General features: G+C 47.1%; 11 protein-coding genes across 11 annotated transcripts; 4 read left to right on the top strand and 7 right to left on the bottom strand.

Moving 5' to 3' along the window:
• Positions 1-1627: 1627 nt before the first annotated feature.
• Positions 1628-3946, top strand: N7487_002945 (Zn(II)2Cys6 transcription factor; the record flags this gene model as incomplete). Its single annotated transcript, XM_056870692.1, has 3 exons — positions 1628-1848; positions 1911-2976; positions 3056-3946. 3 exons carry the CDS (start codon positions 1628-1630, stop codon positions 3944-3946), a joined length of 2178 nt encoding a protein of 725 aa, XP_056735476.1.
• A 735-nt stretch (positions 3947-4681) lies between these two features.
• N7487_002944 (uncharacterized protein) lies at positions 4682-4948 on the bottom strand (the record flags this gene model as incomplete). The annotated part of the gene is made up of 1 exon (XM_056870691.1): positions 4682-4948. One exon carries the CDS (start codon positions 4946-4948, stop codon positions 4682-4684), a length of 267 nt encoding a protein of 88 aa, XP_056735475.1.
• A 784-nt stretch (positions 4949-5732) lies between these two features.
• N7487_002943 (uncharacterized protein) lies at positions 5733-7531 on the bottom strand (the record flags this gene model as incomplete). The annotated part of the gene is made up of 4 exons (XM_056870690.1): positions 5733-6197; positions 6266-6939; positions 6994-7268; positions 7377-7531. 4 exons carry the CDS (start codon positions 7529-7531, stop codon positions 5733-5735), a joined length of 1569 nt encoding a protein of 522 aa, XP_056735474.1.
• A 953-nt stretch (positions 7532-8484) lies between these two features.
• On the bottom strand, positions 8485-11281 carry N7487_002942 (beta-mannosidase; the record flags this gene model as incomplete). Its single annotated transcript, XM_056870689.1, has 5 exons — positions 8485-9267; positions 9332-9567; positions 9641-10071; positions 10129-11085; positions 11151-11281. 5 exons carry the CDS (start codon positions 11279-11281, stop codon positions 8485-8487), a joined length of 2538 nt encoding a protein of 845 aa, XP_056735473.1.
• A 2981-nt stretch (positions 11282-14262) lies between these two features.
• On the top strand, positions 14263-15030 carry N7487_002941 (uncharacterized protein; the record flags this gene model as incomplete). Its single annotated transcript, XM_056870688.1, has 5 exons — positions 14263-14420; positions 14474-14502; positions 14558-14684; positions 14742-14869; positions 14930-15030. 5 exons carry the CDS (start codon positions 14263-14265, stop codon positions 15028-15030), a joined length of 543 nt encoding a protein of 180 aa, XP_056735472.1.
• An 855-nt stretch (positions 15031-15885) lies between these two features.
• Positions 15886-17659, top strand: N7487_002940 (myo-inositol transporter; the record flags this gene model as incomplete). The annotated part of the gene is made up of 4 exons (XM_056870687.1): positions 15886-16072; positions 16133-16438; positions 16491-17329; positions 17384-17659. The coding sequence occupies 4 exons, from the start codon at positions 15886-15888 to the stop codon at positions 17657-17659; spliced, it is 1608 nt and encodes a 535-aa protein (XP_056735471.1).
• A 749-nt stretch (positions 17660-18408) lies between these two features.
• Positions 18409-19102, bottom strand: N7487_002939 (uncharacterized protein; the record flags this gene model as incomplete). The annotated part of the gene is made up of 2 exons (XM_056870686.1): positions 18409-18638; positions 18709-19102. 2 exons carry the CDS (start codon positions 19100-19102, stop codon positions 18409-18411), a joined length of 624 nt encoding a protein of 207 aa, XP_056735470.1.
• Positions 19103-19640: 538 nt separating this feature from the next.
• N7487_002938 (uncharacterized protein) lies at positions 19641-20918 on the bottom strand (the record flags this gene model as incomplete). Its single annotated transcript, XM_056870685.1, has 4 exons — positions 19641-20040; positions 20115-20257; positions 20343-20567; positions 20652-20918. The coding sequence occupies 4 exons, from the start codon at positions 20916-20918 to the stop codon at positions 19641-19643; spliced, it is 1035 nt and encodes a 344-aa protein (XP_056735469.1).
• Positions 20919-21856: 938 nt separating this feature from the next.
• On the top strand, positions 21857-23845 carry N7487_002937 (uncharacterized protein; the record flags this gene model as incomplete). The annotated part of the gene is made up of 8 exons (XM_056870684.1): positions 21857-21967; positions 22033-22103; positions 22158-22181; positions 22234-22323; positions 22376-22458; positions 22525-22922; positions 22974-23306; positions 23363-23845. The coding sequence occupies 8 exons, from the start codon at positions 21857-21859 to the stop codon at positions 23843-23845; spliced, it is 1593 nt and encodes a 530-aa protein (XP_056735468.1).
• Positions 23846-24532: 687 nt separating this feature from the next.
• On the bottom strand, positions 24533-25337 carry N7487_002936 (uncharacterized protein; the record flags this gene model as incomplete). The annotated part of the gene is made up of 3 exons (XM_056870683.1): positions 24533-25049; positions 25098-25235; positions 25321-25337. 3 exons carry the CDS (start codon positions 25335-25337, stop codon positions 24533-24535), a joined length of 672 nt encoding a protein of 223 aa, XP_056735467.1.
• A 403-nt stretch (positions 25338-25740) lies between these two features.
• On the bottom strand, positions 25741-25980 carry N7487_002935 (uncharacterized protein; the record flags this gene model as incomplete). Its single annotated transcript, XM_056870682.1, has 1 exon — positions 25741-25980. One exon carries the CDS (start codon positions 25978-25980, stop codon positions 25741-25743), a length of 240 nt encoding a protein of 79 aa, XP_056735466.1.
• Positions 25981-26471: the final 491 nt, after the last annotated feature.

Raw genomic sequence — 26471 nt, 5'->3', positions numbered from 1 at the left:
GCCATACGTTTGGCTGTATGTTGTTGCATATTTACTTTTTGTACTATTTTTTCCATCATTATCAGGTACTATAGAGACCGGCTTCTGACTGTTCAACCAGGGCATGTCTTTAAAAAAGAATAAGAATATACTAGAACATTTTCCCCAGATATGACCTTTGTTTCTTTTTCTTTTTCTTTTTCTTTTTCTTTTCGTTCTGCAAACAAATATTTACTACCATCCAACAGCCAGAAGTACGACAGTGTCTACTAGGAACATGATACCCAATCGTGTGAATTGGAAACTCCAACACTATTTCGACATTCATACAACGTGGTAAAGGAGAACCCACATAGTGCCCGGCAATTAGTTCCAAGCTCAGCATTCCCACCGTTTCATTCCTCGAGAATGCTCCACATGCAAATGGCACCTGCTTTACTTTGGACCAGGTCGATGGTGAAAGAATCAGGGCAAAAATACCCGAAGGCGCTAACTATTCACCGATTGGCACGGGGTTATCAGACGAGAAACAATGTATTTGGCCCCGCTTTCAAGGTACACATTATCCTGGGGATACCATCTCGTTTATTGCTTTCGTTCTAGGTAACGCTCTTGGTTCGGACATATGTACCAACCTTGAAATGCCGGAGGGGTGGGGAAACCCGGCGTCCAATGCTCATAGTTTGTCTCCGCCCCTCACGGGTTTCCCCGAGCATGCTTTAGCATTAGTGCAACTTTCCAAGGCGAATCAGGAAGCTTGGAATCCTTCCAAGAAATTCTGATCCGGGGCAAGTGGAGTTGCGGGATTGGTTCAATCTGGGGAATCTGAGCTCTATCCTAGTACGTGCAGATCTGGGGTGACCATTCAAAGAAGTTACAGATTGAGAACTGCTCTCTAATATAAGCAAAGCTTTGATAGTCAACGCCATAGGCGATTGTGCGTCTATCCTTCTTCCATATCCTCTGATCAGGCCATAGTTGTAGGAAGTAAGCAAGAGCAGAAACATGCCACCGAGCACGTGAAACCAGGCCTACCTGAATTATCGATATAGGATTATAGGATTATAGGATTATACAAAGTTGTAAGCGAAGTCACGAGCTCCGCCTGTTTCTTACCAAAATAGGCTTAGTCTCCGTGTCTCAAATCCCAAACGGACAGGTGGACACGCCTGAACAAACCTTGGGACTGTCGGAGAAATCCCGGTGTTATATTTTATACCTCGAAGTTGTTACAGATGAATTGTAAAAAGTGGAAATAGGGGGCGGATGACACATGGGTATTCATTGGATAGTCGTGAGATGATCAGTGAGTTGAGTGGGCATCACCTGTGAATCACCTATGAATAGTTAACATTATGTATATGGAGTACGGAGTACACTGTACCGTTGTAAAAAACACATTGAAGCTACCCCTTAGACAAGCCGAATCCCCCGCATTGGCTGTTCCAAGGTTCTCACCTGCATATTCCATGGGATCCAACGATGGTTTTGACAAAACGGGGGCCGAGAAAACCCGCGGACTAGACCCTTTCTATCCCTCCCCACATGTCCTCTTTTATCTTTTGCATCCATCTTTTTTTCAGGCACGTCGAATTCTTACCCCGCATCTGATTGTACATTGTACATTGTACAGTGTACATTTTATATCATGTTTATCGCGTTCAAGGCTCAGGACGGCGAAGAGGGTTTGCGGAACCCCAAGCATAAAAGGCGGAGTGAACGACTGAGTCGGCGAGGATCCACACCGCGAGCCTGCACTTCGTGTCGTCGTCGCAAAATTAAATGCGATGGCGAGAAGCCCTGTGAAGCCTGTCGATGGTACAAGAAGCCGGAGCTGTGTGGCTACACAGGACCCCGAGCCTCGCAAAGGTAAACAAGAAAATTGAATACATAAAACCCACGAGGTTGGACGACAAAACTGATCAAATTAGCCAGTCGGAGAAATTGACAATACCCTCGCCCGACTACAAAAGCACACTTGAAAGGCTTTTTCCGGACACGGCCCCTGAGAACATCGCCCATTTTTCTAGGGACAAATTGTTAGATTTGATGACCGCAGGCGGCGGGTCCCAATATTCTCAGCACCAAGACTCGTCGATTGCGGCCGCGTCCCTCGACACTCACGACTCTGCAATGTCGGGAGAAATGCCTGGTCTGGAGTCACTACATACAATACCCGCAGAGCAACTTGATGAAATTCACTGCCCCAGTACCTCGGAATCAGTCGGACATATCTCAGACGACGTCAACGCCTTATCACTCTCGGCTCGGCACCCAACATCCTATCTAGGCGTTTCGTCTATTCAGGCCGCATTGAAGGTTATTGCATGGCTTCATCCAGCAGTTAACTCATATTTTGCTCAGTCCTTATGTAAAGACCAAGGACCACAGCCAACCAACTCGCTACCCCGGTCGCAAGCGACGGCTCAACCTGACCCCCCACCCACGGAGCATCAAATGCTAGATGCATACTTTATCAACTTCCAGCCCTTTGCGCCACTCATAGACGAGGAAGCCTTTCGCACAACTTACTTACTTGGCCGTCGGAAGGATGATCGATGGCTTGCACTACTCAACATAGTTCTCGCGTTGGGAAATATTACAGCCGCAGGCGCAGATAACAATACCCATCATGTGTACTTTGAGCGTTCAATGAATCACCTAAATCTACGTTCACTCGGGAATCCAAGCCTTGAAGTCGTTCAGGCTCTAGGACTCATGGGTGGCTGGTACTGTCACTATACCAGCCAGCCGAATCTCGCATACTCCCTCATGGGCGCGTCACTGCGGATGGCGGTTACATTAGGCCTGCAGCGGGAACCTTCGGATATTCATTCGATACTCGATCCTAAGAAGTCCGGAATCCAGGAATTTAAACGTCGCGTCTGGTGGTCACTTTGCTGTTTGGAGACCTGGGGCCACGAAACGCTCGGCCGGCCAAGTATGGATTACTTTGGCCCGAGCATCACAGTCAACTTGCCTAGTCGACTTGACAAGGTGCACATCCCCTGACCCTAATTTCTTTTCCCCTGGGGTGGTTCATTCCAGGTTCTCTTCTTAAATTGACTCTTGACAGGAATCATATTTCGAGGTCCTCCCCTTGACGGAAAATGTCCAATTTGTGAAAATTGCGTTAAAGATTCAAGAGTCATTAGCTGCGCTACCAACCCTGTCACACAAGGAGATGTTCGATCTGGACTCGCAGCTTGTTCGGTGGTGGCATGATCTGCCACCAGTCCTTAAAGATTACGAACCATGTCCCGAATCACTATATGCAGTGCGTACCGTGATGCGGTGGCGATTCTACAATCATCGCATGCTACTTTATCGCCCAACTCTACTCAACTACGCAATGCGACGAGTTCCGTTCATGGCTATCCGGGTTGAAGAACGCACTGCTATCCAGAAATGCCAGGAAATCGCAGCGATTTCCATCCAAGACATCTCCTCAACAACCCGATTAAATCAAATGATCGGCTGGAACGCTGTTTGGATGTTATTCCAAGCTACTATGGTTCCACTAATTTGTCTGTCCGCCGGCGTCGCAGACCACGATTCCGCTGCTTCCTTCGAAACCTGCAAGGCGCAGGTTGAAACGGCCATGTTGACCCTTGGCCGCATGAAACCTTACGGGCACACCGCGGGACGCACCCTTGAGGTAATTTCGGGCATTCTGGATTGTAATCTTCATGCTCCGAGGGCAGCGCCACTTGATGCAAGTGGAGACAGTCTCGACCCCCAAAATTTCCCTCCTCCGAATGTTTTTAACACCGGCCAACAGGTGGCTCGGGATCGTGTTTCAGATTGGACTGCGACATCCTTTGAGACACTTTCGTCTCAGTACATGTGGGAGTACTTGAGTTGGGACCACAGCAACCTCTGGCCTGAGATTTTTGACCTCAATGCTCAGAATGAAGATGCGTCAATGCCTTTCCTGAATTCTCATTCCCCTGCAGGAAATACGTGAGATTGTTGTCGCATTGCCTCCTATGTTTATAATTTATCGCATAAATGATACCAATCTTGTCTGCATCGTAACACATATCTATACACGGAGTACCATAATCCGTATCTGGCTCTATCATAATGAAATACGGACTAGAAACCTTGGCTCTTCGGTCATTCCGTACCCACTAGTTCATTTTTCATGCACCGCGCCATGATCTAGACTTCGTACATAGTCTGATCGGCAGGCCTATTAATTTTTCGAAGGTCGAAAGGCCTACGTAATGAGAGCACATGTCTCAGATTAACCTCGTCCTGCAGGTGACTAGAGCCAATCAATTTTTGACCCACATGAGAAAATTCCTTGGTAGATCCCGTTCTCCCATGTGCTCTGATGATCGTCAGAGGATCGTCGGAGTGTTGATCGACACATGTCGAACCGCCATTTTACTACAGAGTACATGCATTCGTATGTAAAACTATTTATGGATGACTTCGATGTCAACCTGCCGAAGAACGGCGATAAGAAACTTCCTTATTTGGATTTATACACCCAAGGCACCAACTATTGTACATAATTGGTCGTGATTGTGGGGAATGTTGGAAGTGGGCCTTGAGCTTCAATGTTGTTCCATCTAAGGAATTCTATAGATAACTACACCCCTATCGACAGCCCTTGACTCTGCACATACCTGAAATCCCATAAATCCTTTCCCCTTTTTGTTCTGCTCCCTTCAACTTTCCGACATGCGTTCCTTCATGTTTCTTGCCCCAATTTTGGGTTATTTTCAACCCTCTCGTCACCGCCATAGTTCACGGTACTGAAGCCACCAGTCTCGAATGCCCTTTCAGCGCCGTCCTCGTCCGTAACAACTAGTTCGGAAACTCCGTGATATTCATTGGCACCGTCGTGGGCCCAAAGATGATTCTCACTGCCGTGCACTGTGTCGAGGGCAGTACCGCCGCATCTCTCACCGTCCGTGTTGGGAGCGCAGACCATACTACTGGTGGAAAACTGCTGCATGTCGAAAAATCTTCAAATGCGTTAATTACAGCTCTAGTACCTCCGACCACAACTATGCTATTTTACACTTGACCGATGATGCCCTGGGTGAAGGTGTCATTGCAATTTCATTGCCTGGCGATGCAATCACCCCAGCCGAGACAAGTGGTCTTCCTGTACAAGTTGCAGGCTTGCTTCATCCGATAAAACCGTGCGAACTACCTTACACCAAGCGAATATTCTTACAGTCAACCGGTCGACATGCGGTTCTGACTGGTGTCATGACAGCACGATTACAAAGAACATGATGTGTATTCAGGCGGATGCACTGAGTCTCGGTGCCTCCGCTTGTAGTGGTGACAACGGTGGTCCACTTTTTGATAAATTGGGGTTTCTGCCTTATGGAGTATGTATCTGCTTATGGGGTAAATGGCTACACGGCTACACCGTTACCGAATGTGGGATCTAGTATCTCTGATCCAGAGACCAAGTCATGGATCCAGGCATTGATTGTATAGTCGAAGTGATACTTTTTATATAGGACATGTAGGTAGATAGTTTGGTGCCTCTTATTAACAATATTTTATATCTATTTTCGTTCTGTTACTTTATAAGGGCGAGAGAAACCACGGCAATATCAACAATTAGTTTCATAAGAAAAGAGCGATCCACCTATCCCAAGTCTCTCATCCATATAATCATGTCCTATTTCCAAATATGAGCAAAACATTGGGCATTTCCATAACAAACATGGTAGAATATTCGTGACAATTAAAGAACACTGGCACAGACTGAGTTGAATAACCTATGCACCCTTGACTTCGACCACCTGGTTCGCAGTCTCTGAAACCAAGACCTGCCGTGATTCCGTACTCTTCTTCCGAGGGTTGGGCGCGTCAAAGATCTCTGAGAGTTCTTCGAGGGTCCGATTGTTCGTTTCGACAGCGAAGAAGTAGATAAACACTCCCTGGACGATATTCCAGCCGGCCAAGATGATATAAGTGTGCCAGCCAATAACATCGATAGCATTGCCGACTCCGAACTGATTCACCAGCAAGGCAATATTGGTGAAGACAGAGTACATCGCCATACCCTTAGCACGAGTCTCGTATGAAAGACATTCGACGGCGTACATGGCTTGCAATGGGGTCCAGCCGAAGCTGAAACAAGCGCCGATCAAGAAGATAAACACAATAGAAGCTGTGGCGGCTCCTGTATCCTCTGTTTTTGTGTACACTCCGGTTGTGGCTGCGAAGCAAGCAAAGCAGATCTGTATAGTGGAGCCGTTAGCGTAGCACATTGATAAAAAGAAGAACCACGCGGGACGTTTATACGTACACTGCAAGCAATAGACGCGCCAATCATCATAGGTCTGCGTCGGAATTTTGGGCCCAAATAACTTCCCAGATAGGCTAATCCAGCAGAAAGAACTGTGTTGCCAAGATTGACGTCCAGCACTCGCGTTGTATCAGTGATACCGGCTGTGGCTAAAAGCCCACCAATGTAGTAGGTCGTGACACCAGCCTGGGCCCACTGACTCATAAAAGATGCGATAGCCACACACATGAGGCGCCATCTCGCGGCCTTTGTGTTAATGAGACCTCTAAAGTCCCAAGAGTTCTTATCCGAACCTTCCAGGTTGATCGCCTCTTCGTATTCCCGGACCTGTAGATGAACATAGGCATTATCCCGGACACCCTCGCCGTGATATTTGGTGATAACATCCCAGGCTTCCTCGCGGCGTCCATGGCTGTAGAGCCATCGAGGTGATTCGGGTATAAACCAAACAGTCAACACCACAATGCTGGATGAAATCAACTGACACCAAATGGGGATGCGCCACGCGAGCGAACTCTCAAATCTCAGACATCCACGACAAGCACCAGCCGCGGCAATAGCGCCGACGAAGTACTGGCAATTGTATAAACCGGTCAGAACATCACGGTAGGCAGGATGGCTCATCTCGACGACGTAGGCGGGTGCGGCAGCGGAGGCCAGGGAATATCCCCACCCTGAGAGATGTTAACAATGTCATCCAGAATGGGGCAAAGGTGTTAGACACGTACCAAGGAAGAATCTACTGGCGAGCAATTGATCCATGTGGTTGGCAGTACCGCCGATAATTGTACCCAGGATAACAGCACAGGATCCAGTAAACATGCCGCACCGTCGGCCCCAAGTATCTAGGAACACTCCGACGAACGGCAGCGCGGAGACACCTCCAATGGTGTACATTCCCTGAATTAAGGAGGCTTTGGAACCGACCAAACCGGAACCAAAAGTTTCACGGAACTGGTGTATGGGGAGCAGAGCACCCATCAGGGAGCCATCAAATCCTGAACTAGTTAGTGAAAATTTTTCATCGGGTATCAATTTTCTTTGTCGTACCGTTTACGGCCGAGCAAAGGTATGCCACAGTCAAAAATAAATATAGCTTTCTCATCTGAACGCTCCAGGGGTTAGGGGGTTCGTCCGCCTGGCAATGTCGAGAGCCAGTGAGCCTTGAACAGTCTCAACCTTGACGCCCTCCTTGTGCTCCTGATGCATAGCGTCGGTAGCACCCTCTTTCTCGACTAATTGATCTGGATATGTATTATCTGTCATGATGAAAAGGTCGTGTTCTCCACGCCGGATGTGATCCGTGAAAATAATGACTCAATTCATGGGGGAAAAGATGGCTGTGGCATGATATTTATTGTCGTGACGGGGAGATACTTTTATCTCCCTTGTCAGCATATCATATGAAGTGAGTGGTACGTGTGTGAATGTCTCGGATGTCCTTAGCTGAAACGGATTCTGGTCAAATTCCTTGCCCTCCGTGTATCCAATCACAAGAGGCCTTTCGGCTCCTCGGTGGGGATATGAATTACCCCGAACGAGTGATCGAAGCCGATCGCTACGTAGAAAACCGGGGTAACTCGTGCTCTGCCGAAAATGGCTCGGCTTCCTCCGCCTACTCCTCGACTAAAAAGGTAATACTCCGCCTTTACTTCCCCGGATTGACGGCTATTTCGGCCCCAATATTGCGGACGTCTCCGTGAAAACGACTTTTGCGGGTTTGCGGGTTTGCGGGTTTGCAGATGTGGAGTCAAATGCCATGTGATTAGAGTCTTTTACTATCTCGGCTATTTACTTGTAGAAATATTTGGGAACAGGTTATGCACGTAAAAAAAAGAGATACTTTCGGCTTGGGGTAGACAGCTTAACAAGCGTTGCACTTAACAAGCCCATTAACGGTTGTGGCAAAAGATGCGGGCTATTTTGCCACCTCGGTTCCCGTTTAGGGCATAAGGGCGTTATTCTCCTAAGTCAAAATCAGACCAGTCACCTGTCAAGACCATCACAAGGTATAGATGCATTCTGTAGACTTGCCGTGTGAGGTCAGAGGCCATTTTTCTCTCATAGTACACTTGAGTAATTAACATCACAATTCTTCCCACTGGTGAAATACTCCTACAAGATTCCTCTTTGTTCAAACCGTATCCATCTCACAACTAGAAAACTAGAAACTTCCATTGTATCACAGCACTTGTTTCTTAAAATGGTTGAAAAAAAGTCTACTGGCCCAAATAACGATAACCTAACGGTTGGTCACTGTCACTTAGCCCCGTAATCTCCACCACCTGCTCATCACCCGGAACAATATCTATAGCGCTGTCGCTGACCCGCACATTCGCCCGCTCTTCGAAGACAAGACATTTCACCGGCTTCTGTGAGCTGATTACTAGGATTTGCTTTCCGGCCGAAGCTCCTGGTTGTGGGCTCACTTTCAGTCCGCGATCAGGAAAATCGAGGTACTTGAGCGGCTGTGGCCAGTCAACGTCCCTGGACACAATCTGGCCATCTATCCATAGCCGTGCAGCCAGAACGTGTGGCTCGGGCTCGGCGACATGGTCAATGATCCCATTTGTGATGTCGGTGGTACCATTGGCTGCAATGTTAACGTTTTCAAAGACCACTGGCGCGCTAAGGTCCTTGCCAGTCTCCACTGATAAGAATCGTAGCTCGACAGTTCCCTTCACCATGGCCTGTCGGTTACTAGCAACCCACACCTGGTAGGGGCTCTGTTTGGCTGGTTCTGCGTGCACCACACTCCAGTCATGGTGTGCGCGTTGTACGCCGACCGTTATGGGCTGCATCACTCGCTTAACTGTGTAATATGCGGGTTTGGGCTGTAGGAAGTAGTCCACAATTGCCCACGAGATCGTGGGCCAGCAGTCATTCAACTGCCACAGAAGCGCTCCACCACATTTTCGATCATCACCCCATTGGCGGCGCCATCCACGGTATCCGAACATCATCGTCTCTGCCTGGATTACCTGTGTGAGGTAGATATATGTCTAAGTATAGTGTGAGTAATTTCTTCTTCTTCTATACTTCGGACGACCGCGATAAACAACGTACCTCCAGATCAGTAGACAAGCGTAGGTTCTCCACTAGGTATGTCGCCAATCGCCTCTCGTGGCCATCGGCCTTATTATGGAAGTCCATGACTTGGGACTGCGGGTGCTTGTCTTTCTCGTTTTCTAGGAAGTACTCGATCGTCGACATATGCGGGAAGCCTATCATCCCAAACTCGCTGTTAAAGCGGCCTCCCATAGTGTCAAAGATCTGATATTTCTCCTGCGTTCCATGCCACACTATAGAGCCGTCAGTCACAATTTTCAATTAGAAATCCCATTGGAATTCTCTGCGGGGATCGAATTGGCCTACCATTCCATTGATGTATATCTCCCACAGTAGGGTCGCTTGAGACTTTTCCATCACCCCATGGACTTCCCGGATGGTAGAAAGTACTCGGCGAGTACTCAGATACGACTTCTGGTAGGAGCTTTTCGTAGATGTAGCGGGCCGGGAAGTCAGACTTTAACCAGCTGTCCGGGTCCTTATCTTCGTAGTTGTAAGTTAATCCCTTCTCCTCCTGGACTTGGTAATCTTCATTGTTGCCAACGTAGATCACTATTGAAGGACGGTGCCTCAATCGGCGAATGTTGAAGACTGTCTCTTGTCGTACAGACTCTAATAGCTCAGGCCACACTGGGTAGTTGCCGCAACCGAACATAAAGTCCTGCCATACTAGCACGCCAAGCTCATCGCAAGCGTCATAGAAAGCATCGTCTTCGTAGATTCCGCCGCCCCACACTCTGTTTCAAAATATTATTAGCTGCCCTCTAATAGGTATGTTCTGGCCTAACACATACCTAGTCATCATCTGGCCACCCGCCACCATTAACTCGATCCATTTCCGGTATCGCTCTGCGCTGACACTAGGAAGGAGGTTATCGGCAGGGATCCAGCAGGAGCCTCCACAGAAAATGTCTATTCCGTTAATTCGGAAAAAGAATGACTTCCCATGCTTATCCGGTTGCTGAATGACTTCTGCAGACCGAATGCCGAATTTCTTAGACACATTGTGTAGCTCGTTACCATCGCGTAAGAGTGACACAGACACTTCGTACAAGGCCTGAGAGCCATAGCCATGTGGCCACCATAATTCGGGATTGTCGACTTCAAAAATGGCTTGAGCACTTTCATCGTCGCTAACAGGGATATCCTGGCTCGCGATTTCGTGTCCACGTAGAGTCAAATGGAAGCGAGCGATATGGCGTTCCGAGCTAACCGCATCGATTTTCGCAATTGCCGTTACAGTGGCAGTTTTATGGTCAGGAGCGAGGCTTGTCTGCGGCCATAGATCCTCTACTCGTGCAGAGTAGACTTCCAACCGCACTTCACGCCAGATACCAGCTGTCATGATGACCGGTCCCCAATCCCAGCCCCAATGGTATTGAGCCTTACGCACACCCAAGCGCGCCGGATCTCCGAAAAGGCCGACCCATTTATGATCCGGGTCCTTTTTGCGTAGCTCGGTCGCTTTGGTCTCGGCGCAATCGAATTCGATCTCTAGAACGTTTGTATTGTCGGGTGACCCCAGAGCTTCTGTTATGTCCACACGGTAGCCTAGGAACATATTGCTAGACTCGAGGATTGTCTTGCCATTGAGTTTGACAGAGGCAAAAGTGTCCAGGCCGTCGAACACCAGCGCCACGGTTGCGCCAGCAGGGACTTCCGGTCGCTGAAAAGTGTGTCGATACACCCATGCCTTTTTGTTGACCCAGCGCGCCTTGAGTTCATTAAGGCCTAGGTGGGGATCCTCGAGCCTACATAATAAAGAAACGTCAGTCGATGTCATATTCCAAGATTGTGTGGTGCTGGGGTCCCCAACTTTTTGTTTGCAATCAGGTCCTGCTGCACAGTGGAAGGGATTGCTTGCACGGGCATCCATGCATCCACTGTCTCATCGTCTCGGTCCTTGAATGTCCATTCCGTGGACAGAGCTTGTTTGAAAAAAGCCATATTTGTGGTTCAAGTATAAGATAAGTTTCTTGTTGGTGTTTCACAGCGGATTCAGTTGGGAGGAATTTCTGAGACAGTGGAATGGGCCAATTTATATCGGCAGTGGGCGCTTGAACGCAACTGGGTCCTTTTTTTGCCCAGATCAAACACTTCAGCTGTAAATTTGCAGAGGAGAAAACATGCTGAACAGCACATAATCATAGTCTTCTCGATACGATATCTTTAGAGGTTGTTGGACCCCCGCTAATACCTCCTACCCCACCTGCGATGTAGATCGGCCGAAAATGTCACGCTGTGGCCTCCTCCATTCCGTCAAATTGCCTATTTGAGCGGACAATGGGCGGAGGTCCGATCAAAACAGGTGCTTCCGAAGAACTCCGTCCTTTGATATATCTGTTTTATAGTGTCCAGTTCACACCTCTTTGCCAAAATATAGACCTTGCTCCAGTCTGAGCATTTAAACGTCATCAACTAAAGATAACAACTCGGAAGAATTATGCCCTTGAGATCTTAAAATTGTACATGAACAGTCCAAGGGTTGTGAACATGACTCGACGCATGCCTGCCAACTGGGCAATTTGAGCCTCTTACGCCTGGTCTTGAGGGCTTCTTCAAATACTAGGAAGTCGATTCAACTATTGGATCTTTTTTGCAAGTCTAGTCGAGCAAAGTTCAAAACGGCCCTCAAATTGAGACGCAGTATTTTCCTCGGGGCTAATTCCCCCTCCTACAATAGACAATATATATCCAGGAATATTCATCCAACGCTCTCGCAGATTGGTCGTTGCACGAATTTTCCATTAATTTGTTTGCGACAGTAGTAGTAATCGGCACCACGACTCTCCTACCGCCTGATGTCTTCAATAAATCTGATCCTTGATGCCATTTCGTACTTGTGAAATGATAGAATCCCCGATGGACCATGATTAATACAACAACAAGAACAAGAACAACAAGAACAACATATGATATAATTGACTCCGTGATTGGTGTTCTAAGCCCAATTTAGTTAACTTTGATGGCAAGGTTGCCAGTGGTTGTAGTCTTTAATAAGCCCTTACACAAATTGTTAAGTATGTCAGAACAATAACCTAACGTTGGAAGGTCCAATCGGTCCCAAGGGGAACATCCCATCCCCTGGCCCCATCCCCGGGTTAGTTGGCAGGGGTTAGGAGGTATGCTGGGTACCCGCACTAAACTCGGCCACGGTGACCTCCGTCGGGTAGGTCAGGTATTCGGCTTTTTGGTTCAAACTTACCATACTAAACTGCATCTGATATCTATATATCACCAATACTTCAACATATATTTGTTTACATATAATGGTATAATGAATTAGATATAATTTATCTCATTATTGTGGTGTATTTTAATATAGTAGTTCGAGTGGTAGTTATACGTTTACTGATGATTTTTGAGAATCCAAAGTGCGCATGTTAAAATATATATTCATAAATTCTGCATATACATCTACCATTGAACATATAATCGCTCCTTTACACCATTTAATATGACTTGACTATACATCATCAAAGCTCCTCGCCTATTAAACATATTTGCGATCTCACTACCATGGTTACCTAGGTACTGTGGTTGTTTTACTAACCCCCTTCAACCACGAGCCGCAGGGCTATAGTCAGCGCCGAATAATCCAGCTTCTGCCACCAGTTGCCGCAGCTGACCCGTTTAATCCCCTGAGAACTGATCGCCAACCCCTTCCCAGCTAGACAATGCCGTTAAAATCAAATCATTGAAACTGCCCTCTTTGGGATTTTTATGGTCAAATCCTTACAAAACAAAGCATACCCCGGCTGACCTTGTTGAATCTTCTCAATGTACCAAAGAGGAGCGCGCGCCTCAGTATAACCCAAGCATTGCTATCCCATGCAACTTCATGTGATTCCCTTCAACAGATATCCAGTGGCTGCTAAACTTGGTGCCAGCTCCATAGTTTGGGTGTATGTACGTATATATCTCCCTTTTTGGGCCCTCCCTGTTTCAGACAGCTTTAGATCAAAAAGAAATAAAAATTGCGTTGTATGGTATCACTAACGATACTGACCCCACTGTGGGTGCAAAAAAATGAGAATGGTGCAAAGGAGTAAACAGTTAGAATTGCTCTGTTGAAATTCCCCGTTTTTCGTTCATTTAAGTCTTTTATTGCTATGTCACATATAAAAGAGGGCATACATATTGACCTAGAAGATATAGATTAACGTTCTTACATGTATGCTATCTACATATGTGGGTAACACACTCTAGGCACAAGTTTTGAAACCCTGGGCATAGTTAGATGGATTCATGGATGCCTAGTGTTGTATTACATAAAGTTGCCTATTTGAGCCTACCGTGGGCGGAAGTCCGATCGAAACAGGTAGTTCCGAAGAAACTCCGCTCAAGTGTGGATCCTGTTGACCTTGGAACCTTCTAAAAACGTCAATTCGGAATAGTACATGTATCAAGCTATTTGACCTAACGTCTTATATCTTTTCCGTATCGGTTAGATATGTAGTCTCACAGACATCCTCTTCAAATCCATCTCTGGGTCCCCTTGTTCTTTACTTCCCTGTTGAATTGCGAGGCAACACTATCTCCTTCAAGCTATACTTCCAAGGTTTGAGACTAGTGCAGTACCTGAAACTACATCCAGATTAATATAGAAAGATCCGCACTGCAAACAAGAAGAAAAATGGGGTTGTGTCCATATATTTTCCACGTTCATAGAGAGTGCAAATGAACTCTCCAATTTACTACAAAGCAACTCCTGAAACAAGATGATCATTTCCAATTTTCACGCGGGAGAGAGAAAGCAATTCAATCATACCATTCCTATTGCTCCAGATGTCAAACTACGCATCGCATCCACAAATGTCAAATCACCATTATAAAAGGAAGCTGCTGATCTCGAAATTTTGGAAACATCACAAATCTACCAACTAAACCAACCAGCAAACAACTCATCCTTTCCCTCTTTTTGCAAGATGCAGCTCCTCTCCATTTTTTCGACTTTGGCTTTCGTGTCTTCGGTGATCGCAGCTGATCGAGGCAGCTACACCGTTGCTGGGCTCGGAGCTCGCAAGCAGCAGATCGTGGGTGCTGGTGGCAACACTCGTGACCTGGCTATTTCGATGCTGGAGACGTGAGTTTACTTGTTTGGTCGCTATACCTGATACCCCTGCTAACCAGTACTAGCGATAACATGAACACCGATTACACTTACGGTATTTCCCAATGTCGGCCGGCGAAACTAGTAGTAATGCTAACATATATACCTAGGTGATGGAAAGTCAGGCGACGGCACCAACTTCGGTATCTTCAAGCAGAATTGGTTCATGCTGAGAAACTCTGCATCTGAATTCCTCGGCCAAAGTGTCGACGAGGTCTCTAACGGTGCAATCCTCAAGTATGTGTTAGCGTGGGTTATGGACCGGGGTATATTTGGCTAATGCTCGATCGCTAGTTCGGATTTGAAGAAGGACATCCAAGCTCGTCACGACGGCGAGAAGCACTACGGGTATGAGACCTGGTTTAGTGGTCACCGCAACGGAGAATCAGGTGTAAACAACCCGGGCACCCAGGACATCAAGAGTGAGTTTTGCCCGATATCATCCCCTAGTTCACGGACCGCTCGGCTGACTTTGTCAACAGACTATATGGATGGTGTGGCATGGATTCAGCAGCAGATTGAGAGTGATGAGAAGTACCAGAGCGACGATACTCGCTTCTATGTCCAAGTTGTGGCCATCTAGACACAATGGTGCAGACCTTGTGGCGGACAACAGCTACACATACCGGAATAAGGCTTTCCGCTGTATACTACGTGATGTGTTTCACAGACGTGACCCACATCCCTTGGGACCGTTGACATTCTTTTAGTTCACCCACTCGGGCGATATTGTATTTACACTCCTGTTATCTGGGCCTTAGTTGTGGAGTTTTCACACGAATACACTCATTTAACAAAACTTTATTGTTCCTAGTGTGGGTTCACATTGGGTTATATATCCTCATGTAACTGCATACGTCATGTCTGATTTTGGCGTAGGAAACGGGGCTTCCCGCCCCCGCGGCCGTACTTGAGATGATTATTCTACAGGCCCAATACCAACGCTTCCAGCACCCAAGCGGCTAGGCTGAGTGCGGGTGATATGTTTAAACTTTGTTGGAAATAGCGGGGGAATGGCGGGGAATATGACGATGGGACCAAGTGCCGAGAATCCCCTCTCGTTGGGGAAGTATTCCCCGGCTGTAGTGATGGGTTCGCTTGGCGATCACCTCCAAATATCTCGTTTTTGCCACCGCCCTTCCCAATTACGCCCAGTTCCCCGCAAGTGGTATCCCTGTCAATCCAATGAAGACCATCGTGCACCCCCCACCCCCCGTGGGGGAAATGCACCCCCATGGGGAAATAGCCTTTTCCAGTCAAAGGTCGATCCCTCTGCAATCCCTCACAGTAAGCCGAATTGCTGTATTGTCGATTGGCATATGGGTATAAAACACCCCAATGATCTGTGAAAGACCCTCCTGTTGATTCCCACATCTTCTATCTCCAGAAGTGCCTCCACTATTGTTTGAAATTTCTCACTCTAACATTCACAGCGAACATGAGCCCGAAGAACGAAGAAGAGCATTTGGAGGATATATCCAAAGATTCTGTCGAGCAGATCGAGCATGTTGAGCCTGAAGACTATGTGAAAGTTCAGTCCGACCTCAGCGGCATTGAGGCAACAGCTGCCTCCAAGACAGCTTGGTTGATCTCCATTGTCGTTTCCATCGGCGGTCTCTTATTTGGTATATTATTCATGTAACCGCCCACGCGCGAGGGGGCATTGGCTAATGATCTATATCTAGGCTACGACACGGGCTACATCTCCGCCGTTCTCGTCACAATCGGTTCATCGCTCGGCCATATCCTTACATCGAGTGAACAAGAAATGGTAACATCCCTCACCAGCGGTGGCGCCCTGGTTGGTGCGGTAGGAGCTGGTCTCACTGCCGATCGATTTGGTCGTCGCTGGCCTATCTGGGGCGCCTGCCTGGTCTTCGTGATTGGAACTATCCTCCAGACATCCGCCTTTTCCGTCGCCCAATTTGCGACTGGAAGATTTGTTGTGGGGCTTGGAGTAGGAAGTGTATCTATGGTCGTTCCTCTCTATAGTAAGTCTCCTTCCCCTCCAGTGACTGTCTCAATGGGCTTACCTATCTACAGTTGGCGAGTTGGCGCCTGCACAATACCGCGGCCGCATGGTTGCGTTCAACAACATGAGTGTCACCTTCGGTCAACTCCTTGCAAGCGCCCTGGGTGCGGGCTTTGCTACTGTAAAAGGCGAAGGCTGGCGAGCGACTGTTGGTATTGGATCTGCCCCAGCTCTTGCGCTCGCCGGGTTACTATTTTTCTGCCCAGAGTCACCTCGACAGCTAGTTGCTCATGGAAAGCATGAAGCAGCGGACGCTGTTCTTCTAAGGATATACCCAAAGTCGACTGTTGAGCAACGGCAAGCGAAAATGAGATCAATTGAGCTATCCCTGCAAGAAGTGACACAAGCGATGAGCAAAGAATCCCTTTGGGTCACTTTTAAGCGAATTTTCACCACACCTTCCACCGGTCGTGCAGTTCTAACCGCCTGCATGATCATGGCAATTAGTCAACTCGGAGGGTTCAACACTCTAATGTACTATGCAGCAACGCTATTTTCGATTGTCGGATTCAGCAATTCCACAGCCGTCGGCATCACAGTCTCCGCTACAAATTTTGTCTTTTCGATTGTCAATCTCGTGCTTGTGGATAAGTTTGGCCGTCGTACTCTTCTAACAATCACCGTCCTTGGGATGTCTATCTGCATGATCGTCGCTGTCATTGCGTTCCGATATATCCCAATAGATACTGAGACACTGGTTGTGGAAAGTAACAATGTAGGCTGGCCAGGTACCCTGGTCCTTGTCGCGATTATTTGCTACGTCGCTTGCTATTCATCCGGTGTTGCAACTATTGCATGGATTGGCACTGAGCTAATTCCGCTCGAAGTTCGAGCAATGGGAACTATGATAGTATGTCTGCCCCCATTCCATGTTCCTAATACACATGCTAACCCACCGGACTAGAACACCGTCACATGCTGGAGCACCAATATCATCATTTCATCGACTTTCCTTTCCATGATGAAGAGTTGGACCCCAAGTGGTGCTTTTGGGTTCTATGCCGGAATATGCTTTTTCGGTTGGGTTTTCGTGGTTTTGTTTTACCCTGAGTGCAAAGGGATGCCGTTGGAGGCTATTCGAGAAGTTTTCAGCAGCGGATTTGGGGTCAAGTATTCGAAGAAGTGGCAAAAAGACCACAAATACGATGCTAAAGTTGAAACAATGGTTCTGGGACATTAGATCCGATGCTGCGAGATTACCTACACCGGAATATGTATATAGGATCGCTCAACAGCTCTGCCAATTGAATTTACCTTGTCTTCCTAGGGTTCCACTTCTATGTCCTCGATAATGCATAATCGAAGGATTGAATTTAGCAGTATAGCTCACCTGCTCTATGCTTTGCATTTAATGTTATCCAATGTGAAAGCTCTCGGTGGATTGTTCAATAGGGTGGTAGGTAGTTAGGAAGCCGGACAACCCCCGGAAGCATTGCCGTAGTTCCCGCCCTACGTATTGATGTCCGCTCTCTTTCTAGGAGAAGCTGTACCATGCTTTTATATCTCTAGAGGGAAGCAGCGAGCGCACGATACACAGTTTTGTAATGAACGGTGGTCTTAATCATGGATACGCATTCAGACGTAGCGGCTCCTCCTCCCAAGTCGACACAAGACTCCGCTGATAGATGCATGAATAGGCTCGGAAAGCTGTCAGACTGAACTTGAGCCGCATAGAAAATCATATACCAAATTCAAGACTGTCTTCATTTTTAGATGATCGGGGAAAAAGAGCGTTATTCTTCGAAGACGGTAAGTAATATGAGAGACGCTTGTAATGCTTCATCAAGCCTGTTAAGAAAATAGGCCACATTGCGAGACTTAACACTAAATATCAGCTACCACCCGAGCCAGTAAGGTGAAATCTATTTCCCCCTTCTCTCCAATTACAGAGGTCGCGGCATGGAAGCATAGTCGGGTGCATTCCGCAATTTAAGTGCGATCGCTCGGAGTTGCCTTAGGGCGAGCCATCGCAGCCACGTCCGCGTCGGGCGGATTGAAATCCACGAATCCATGTTTCTGATATAGCGGTGCGCCCTCCTTGCTTGCATCCACGTAGGCCGCAACACCATCCTTATCCGCCAAGTCGCAGCCCCACTTGACAAGCATAGACCCAGCTCCGCGCCGTTGGTAATCGGGATGAGTGCCTAGTGTATCCAGGTCTTTTTTTCAGTTCCGCATGTCAGTAAGAATTTCCTCCCTTATGTATTTTTGAAGGAGGTTCATTCATACAGTAATGCTTTTCGTCACCCATGACGCGTTTCCGCGACTCCTCCAGTTCCGCAATGAAATCCTCACATTGCTGGTAAGGTGAGTCTGCGTGCCAAATTGGAAAGCGACGACCTCGCTCATCTGGCATGGCCAGGTCCCATTTCCCAAAAGCAACTAGTCGCGGTCGGCCTTGCTCATCTTTCGATTCGGTATCAACTACTCTCAGATATCTGCAGTTTGGGTTTTGAATGTCCTTCATGTGCCAATCACGATGCCATTGGTGCATACCAGGAGTGTTGGGGAAGATTTCCCCGATTATCGGCTGTGTGAAGGAAGCGAACCATACCTCGGTGATGGCAGGAACGTCTTCCGGTGTTGCTAGTTCTAAAACGAGAGAATTTGTTGCTGTCCCCATATTGAAATTGGTTTGAATATGTGTTCAAGTGACTAACGGAAGAGTATGGACTAGGGAGCTCACACCAGGGCAAGGCCGGGTTAATAAAATTTGATAAAGAAAGACCGAGGGGTTATTTCCCGGTAAAACATAGCCCCGGAGTGGGAATAAAACCCACTCAATAATGGTTGGAGGGTTTGACGTGCGTTTTCAATAGGCGGGTCGAGGAGCAGGGGTAGAGCAGGGGTGCAAAAAACTTTCGAAGAACCGATAACAGTGTTGCAGCGGTTACCTAAAAATATATGCCTATCGACAGGGATAGATTCAAAAATGCCGCATATAAGAGGCCTAGCCATTTTGGCCTGTAGGAGTTATGTTTTGGCCCCCGAAACCCATGTCTCATCATACGATGCGCTCGATATTGCTAGTGGAATTACTCTGTAGAAGAAAAAAAGTATTACAAACACACTATCAATATCAATATCGGGATCCCCACGGGATGTGAGAAGCTTATTATTCTTATTTGTCAACTAGGAGTTGGACCACTTCTGGTCCTGACCTATGGATGTGTCCCGGAATCTCCCATTATGTGCGCCTGGCTCGACTGACTGTCGACCTCCCAATCCTGCGTCACCAAAATTTGATCGTCTCGCACCGGAAAACCCAAATTTTGGTGGCTCTCGAACTTGACTTTATGATCCCGCGACTTAGACTGCACGTGTGATTGTGAGCGCATCTTGTAGCTCCAAGAGGTTGGGTCTTCCACGCCATCGAGCTTGAGTCCGTTCGATCGCATCCAGGATAAGAACGGATTCAGTTGTCCCCAGCACGCCGTCACGATACTAAGGCACTGAATGAGCACTTCGAAAATAGTGATTTCACACATCTGAAACATTGGGTCCTTTGTTTTCGTGGCTTTCTTAATGAAGGCAAGCTCGACGATCGTTGCGACCGTCACACTATCGATGGAAAGAGGATGAGCTTTGAGTTTGGAACTATAACGGAGATCACTCCGTAGAGCTGGGTTACCCACAAGAGCCGAGGCAGGAAAATACCTGCAAAAACCAGTCGTCGCCCCAGGGTCGTTTGGATGCTAGAAACCAGGATCATCGCTTGGGTGACAATCAAGAGGTCGGTAACGATGTTGGAGATAGCGACAAAATAACGCCAAGCTAACTGAACAGGACCCGTCAAACTGCATTAGTATTATCCGAATTAAGGGCGTAGGAAGTGATAGCGACAAAAGCAAAACACCACTTACCAGGTTAAAACATCGACCATTCTGGAAGTCCCAAGTATGAGGCAGAGAGCATTGGAATGCAGTTCCAAAGATTGTAACAACTATCCAGCCATATACAATGACCTCGACACCTCGGGCGAGCCATTTATCTTTGGCAGATGGTGTAAGACCTCGAATAAACACGACCAGAGATAGCTTTGAGAAGGTAAGGCTTAAGAGGTATAGCAGAGACGCCGCGAAAAGGTTCTGGCAATAGACACATAATTAGCCTTAGCTTCACAAAAAGAAAAAGATCGAGTAACCGATCACAAGAAAGCGGAAGATGCGTACTTTCATCACCTGTTCCATATCTGTGCTTGAGACATCTTTGGAATGCTTTCCGTAACCCGATCCAACTGCGAGTGAAACAACAATACTCTGACCGATGCCGAAGACCAGGGATGCGATGATCAGAAGATCATCTGTGGTGAGCCTTTTGAACAGCCGAATTTTCGTTGCCAGTCGAGCGGAGACGCTAAAGATGATCGTAACCAAAAGAACCCATGTGGTGACATTAACTGCCGGGTCTTTGGTGTCACCTTTGAATCGTGTGCCCATTGAGCCAAAATATGTGAAACGGTGGTGAGTTACTTGAAAAGGAAGAAAAAAGAAGGAAGGGGAACTATTAAAGAGTATAATGATGCTGAGAGAAAATGCCGTATGCTTTTTAATATGTCGCCGCGCGACCTAGTAGTGTACGCCTTCGATGTCCAGTGCCCAGAATAGCGCGACTAAAATGCAACTCCCGTCTCAGCAGCCATTAGTAGATAAACACCATGTATACGAAGGTCTCTGAAGGGGTGTTCTTCTAATTCTCGCGCGACGCTAATCTCGATCTCTATATGTTTTATATATGTTCGGTCTGTTTTCTGAATGACATTGTTCCTACTTCTTTCTTCACTTGGTGCGATGTTTCTTTCTTTAAATTTTTTTTTAACTGACAATAATCATTGTAAAAGGACATGGTAATACCGAGCCTTTATCACGTTCAGCTCCCCCTTTACTCAAAGGATTCGGTCCCGTATTCTGGCCCCCGGGGGCCGACCCCTCGCATTAGTTCAACCCTCAATTGCTTGTTGCCCTATGAGTAGCCATGCCCGGTATATGCCCCACATAGAATATCCATGCCGTGGTGTAATTGGGTATGGTGCGCTTCCTGGGGGATCCTTCCCGCGTGTGATCGACACTGTGGACATTGCCGCATAGCGCATGTGGTGGGCCTAGGGCCTCCTTGGAACGTCCGTCGGGGAGACCATGTCTGAGATTAAATTGGAACAAGCATATTGCATTAGCGTCGTCCACTCATGTACTCTCAAGTCTAGTCGATGTAACATACATGCATCTGATCAAATTGCACACCTTTCCACCCGCATTCCGATATTGGCCAATGGACTTTTTCCCGAACATTCTTGTACTTTTAACCCAGTCGCTTTCCTCATATTTACGTTGACATCTACCTCCCACTTGTGTCCATTCTATTCCTTCAAAAACCAGCTATGGTGGCCTATGAAATGAAGAGCAGTACTTCTGTCACCAGCAGGGGCGCTGGGCAGGTGGAGCGTGATAATGCGCATCTCCAGCGGATGGGAAAGAAGCCAGTGCTTAAGGTATGCAATGCATGACTCGAGGCAAAACACACCCGGTTAGAATATTGACACGTCTATTTAATCAGCGAAACTTCGGCATTCTATCGATCCTCGGTTTCAGCTGTACTATTCTCGGCACTTGGGAAGGCCTTCTTGGGTGAGTCGTCGAATTCCAAATTCTCACGTAATCCATCGCTAATCGGTTGCCTAGCACCTTCACTGGCCCTCTTACAAAGTGTGTTCACATGTCAACAACTTGCCTTGCAACATCCTCTAACATGTAATAGTGGCGGCTCGGGTGGTGCGATCTATGCCTACATCTTTGGATGGGTTGGCTGTTTTGCTAATTTCATGGTCCTGTCGGAATTGGCCTCCATGTGTGTTGCTCATTCTCAATTAACCTAAGGCTTAAAGCTAACTATAAAATAGGGCGCCTACCGCAGGAGGTCAATACCACTGGGCTGCAATGCTTGCCCCAGCTAAACTCCAAAAATTCCTGAGTTTTATCACAGGTACATTTTCGCTTCATGCACCCACCCACTGGAGCTATTCATTGTTGCTGATACTTAAACCCGTAGGATGGTTTGCTGTGCTTGGCTGGCAGAGTGCCTTCGCCGCTTGCGCCTTTTTGACAGGAAAGATGATCCAGGGTGCCGCGATCCTAGGGAACAACCTCTACAATGCTCTGCCTTGGCAAGGAACATTGATTGTCTGGGGTTCACTCAGTCTTGCATTGGCCGTGAACCTGCTCGGCGGCAACTTGCTGCCCCGCATTGAGGCCGTAATTCTGGTTGTGCATATTCTTGGATTCTTCGGCATAATAATCCCCCTCACTTATATGGCGGATCATAACACAAAGGAGCAGGTCTTTTTGTCTTTCCAAAATGGAGGAGGCTTTGCCACGCAAGGTCTATCCTGGTTCGTGGGTATGACCAGTTGTGCCTTTGCCTTTGCTGGAGGTGATGCTGCCGTGCATGTAAGTTTCCTTCGGGTTACGGTTTCCTCTACATGCTTCTAACCCGAATAGATGTCTGAAGAGGTCGCAAATGCCTCAACGGTTATTCCCAACGCCCTTATGATTAGTGTCGGAATAAACGGCTGTCTCGGCTTCGGTATGATCATTGTTATGATGTTCTGCACCGACGCCGACCTTGGTGGTACGCTGGGGAAAGCCACAGGGTATAACTTCATGGGTATATTCATGGAAGCAACAAACTCAGTACCTGGTTCATTGACCATGTGTGCTATCGTTATCATTATTTATGTCTGTTCCCTCATGGGTTTACTGGCTGCGGCTTCTCGGCAGCTTTGGTCTTTCTCTCGGGATAGGGGAGTTCCCGGGTGGCGATTGTGGAGTCAAGTAAGTACTTCTCTATCAATTAGAAGCCTTGCATGGCCTAACATTTGCCCTTCAAGGTTTCTTCCACGAAACAGTTACCTATTTTCGCCATAATCCTTACAGTGACCATCGCTGTGTTGCTTTCCCTTATTAACATTGGTTCCAATACCGCCATGGAGGACATTGTATCCATGGCAGTGTCCGGTATTTACCTCTCTTACCTCACGGTTTCCGTTCTTTTGTTTTACCGCCGCATCCGTGGCGACATTTCCCGATTTAATGACAACGAGGATGACATTGTCAACGTGCCCGGTGCGAAGCTTGTCTGGGGACCGTTCCATTGCCCCGGCATCATTGGGACTGTGATCAACGGGTATGCGATTATCTACGTCACCATCGTCGTCTTTTTCAGCTTCTGGCCAAGTACAATGAACCCAACGGTGGAGACCATGAACTGGAGCATTCTGGCAATCGGAGGCAGCGTCTTCCTTGCCATTATATACTATATTGTGCGTGCCCGGCACATCTACAAGGGTCCTATTATAGAGATCTCCTTGTAGAGACCCCATGGGGCCATTGAGCAAAAAGTTAGTATTTTAATAGTGGCTTCTTAAAAGTGATTTAAAGAGAGTGTCTAAAAGTTCGCTCGAAACAGAATGATAGTTCAACCGTGGTTTTTAGCGACACCATATCACATTTACTTCGTTTTCAGGGTTCTTATACTGACTACTCTCTATGCAACTCAAATTTATATAAAAAAAAAGAAACATACAACAGCCAGCATTTGCATGTGCTCACCCCGTACCAACCTTCACTATCAATCATTCACTCATGTAGACTACAAAGTGTGTGCGGTGCTAATAAAGCGAGGCTAAAGACAAAACGGAGTAGAAAAGAAGGGCGTTGATAGCTTTTTCAATTAGAATGAGAAATATGCCTTTTACTATATGGGCTGAATATCTATCCCCAGTGCGCTAGATAGAGCAGCGAGGCGCGTAGGCGTTAGTTGGCCGCCACCTTCTACATGCTATTCTATGCTTCTGCTTTTATTTTTTTCTCTCCTCTTTTAAAACCGGATGTTGTTCTTGTCAAGCTTTTCAAGTTGCACCCAGATTTTGTGTCGAAGGAATTGGCCACAGGTTCTCTTATTAATGATGGTTGGTCATGTCCAGTGTTCTAATTTTAAGCAATTTTGAAGCCATAAGAAAACCCAAAGACCAGCGATAGACAAATGTGCGTGGTCCTCATCACAATGAATGCTCAACTTGGCTACCGCTTGTCTCCGACTCCTCTAATCCCTCCCCGAGCGACCTGGCCTTTGTATCGACATACTCACACCTAATGCTCCACTGGTCCGTCCTTTGGATTCCCATCGAAGGACATATTTCTTCTAGTTGCTGTGGCTTGACCGGAGGGGTAAAAGCAAAAGCAGCGGCGGACGTTCCCAGTCCCTCCACCTCATCTTCCAAGTAACGAGAACGCGATGTAGCCTCCCTTGCTCCCCAGCTCATACTCGCCAACGCATATGAGTTGTTATAGAAGTTATTATGGCTCCCAACAGTGCGCTTCCGCATACCAACGCCAAGCATTCCACTATCGAAGGCGTCGAGAAAAGGCTTTAAGCACGGAATGCATGCTGTAATGAGGGTGACGCATAGGGCGCATTGGGTGGTAATTCTGGTCTCAAAGGCGGATTGTGTCATATCTGTAGAATTGGGGGCATTTCGCATAAAAACCAGGCGCAGGATGATCGCTATTATTACACTAGGCACCCATTTAGTTGGAAATCCATAAATTCAGAGACTTACGTACGTTAGGCGGTACGCGAATGCGACCACGACGGGGACTTTCTTTCCAAAGCTAACTTGAACAGGCTTGATAATATAAATCGGGAGGAGGCAAATAATTAACTCCGTAGCAATGTCGACGGGGGATATAGCTGCCCAGAACCTGAACTATAGAAATCAGGTTGTCAGTCAGTATGAATTGGATCGCTGAGGTTAAAGGTCAATGCTCACAGTATCAATACATCTACCATTGTCCATTTCCCATGGTCTTGATGCTCCACATTTGAAAGCCAAGGTAAAGAAGACTGGAAATGTCCAGACTAAAACGATGATCGATGTCCAAAAGCATACTTTTTTGTGTGATTTATTAACGCACAATTTATGCAGGAATTCTAGGACTGAGACTTTCGTGAGGCTATGGGCAAGAACGTAAAGGAGATCAGATACATATAGGATCTAGGAAAGATGTTGGCATTGGTAAATATTATTGATTGATTCAGGAAGAATGGTTCACCTTTTCCACTTCGATCACTTGCTGCGTACACAAGGCAGATTGACGCTTCCCCATACCATATTTTGTCCCTTGAAAGATAACACCAGATTGGGCGATGCCGAAGATCTATCCTTTTTGAAAGTCCGGCATTAGAGACTGGACGGCAATGATCTAGTCAAGGGGTGTGTCGTAAGGCACAAGTGGGAACGTATACCAGCGCAAGGGAAATTATCCCATCGTCTCGTTGCAATGAGCGAAGCATGAAGAATCGAAAGGCAAGTCGGATCAGCACAGCCATTATCATCATCACCAAGAGGTACAAGACCGCAATGGCGACCTCATCTCCATGGTCGAATGTAGACGAGCCCTGGCGTCTGTCGATGGAGCGTGTTTGTAAATAGTTCGCAATATTCATCATGAGACCCGTATAAGCAGCAACATAGACAGGCCATACATTTATTCAAGAACTTTGACATGCGTGACCTTTGGTGCTAGCCTAAATTTGCCTTGATGGTAGATTTATTACATAGATAGGTAACCATACATACAGCATTACAAAGAATCTTGCCATTGTCTTTTTTGCTAAAATTTCAGAGTTTTAACTTAATTGCCACTACTCTGTACTCCGAGCTCCGTATACCTTTAGGAGTAATTGGTGTACGGAGTATTGGACTCCGTAATAAGATCCTAGCACGTATTACAGGGTTGAATGGACATGGATATATATCCCTCATGGGCATAGCCGGAAGAGTCGGGTAGAATCCGTCAGAAAGATTAAAGCAAATGCTTAGCCCTGCAAGAACGAAATGTCTTGGGTTAATCTCGGCTATAGTGATACCAATACGGGGTATATTGGACTATGTATAGCGATGGGCTTTGGCGGTCTATTGTGGGCTATGGCTTTGG

The sequence above is a fragment of the Penicillium crustosum genome (genome assembly GCF_028827405.1).
Source record: "Penicillium crustosum strain IBT 35664 chromosome Unknown utg000001l_segment0_segment0, whole genome shotgun sequence".
Lineage (NCBI taxonomy): Eukaryota > Fungi > Ascomycota > Eurotiomycetes > Eurotiales > Aspergillaceae > Penicillium > Penicillium crustosum.
Note: the sequence above shows the minus strand (reverse complement) of the source record. Positions and strands in the feature narration are given on the sequence as shown.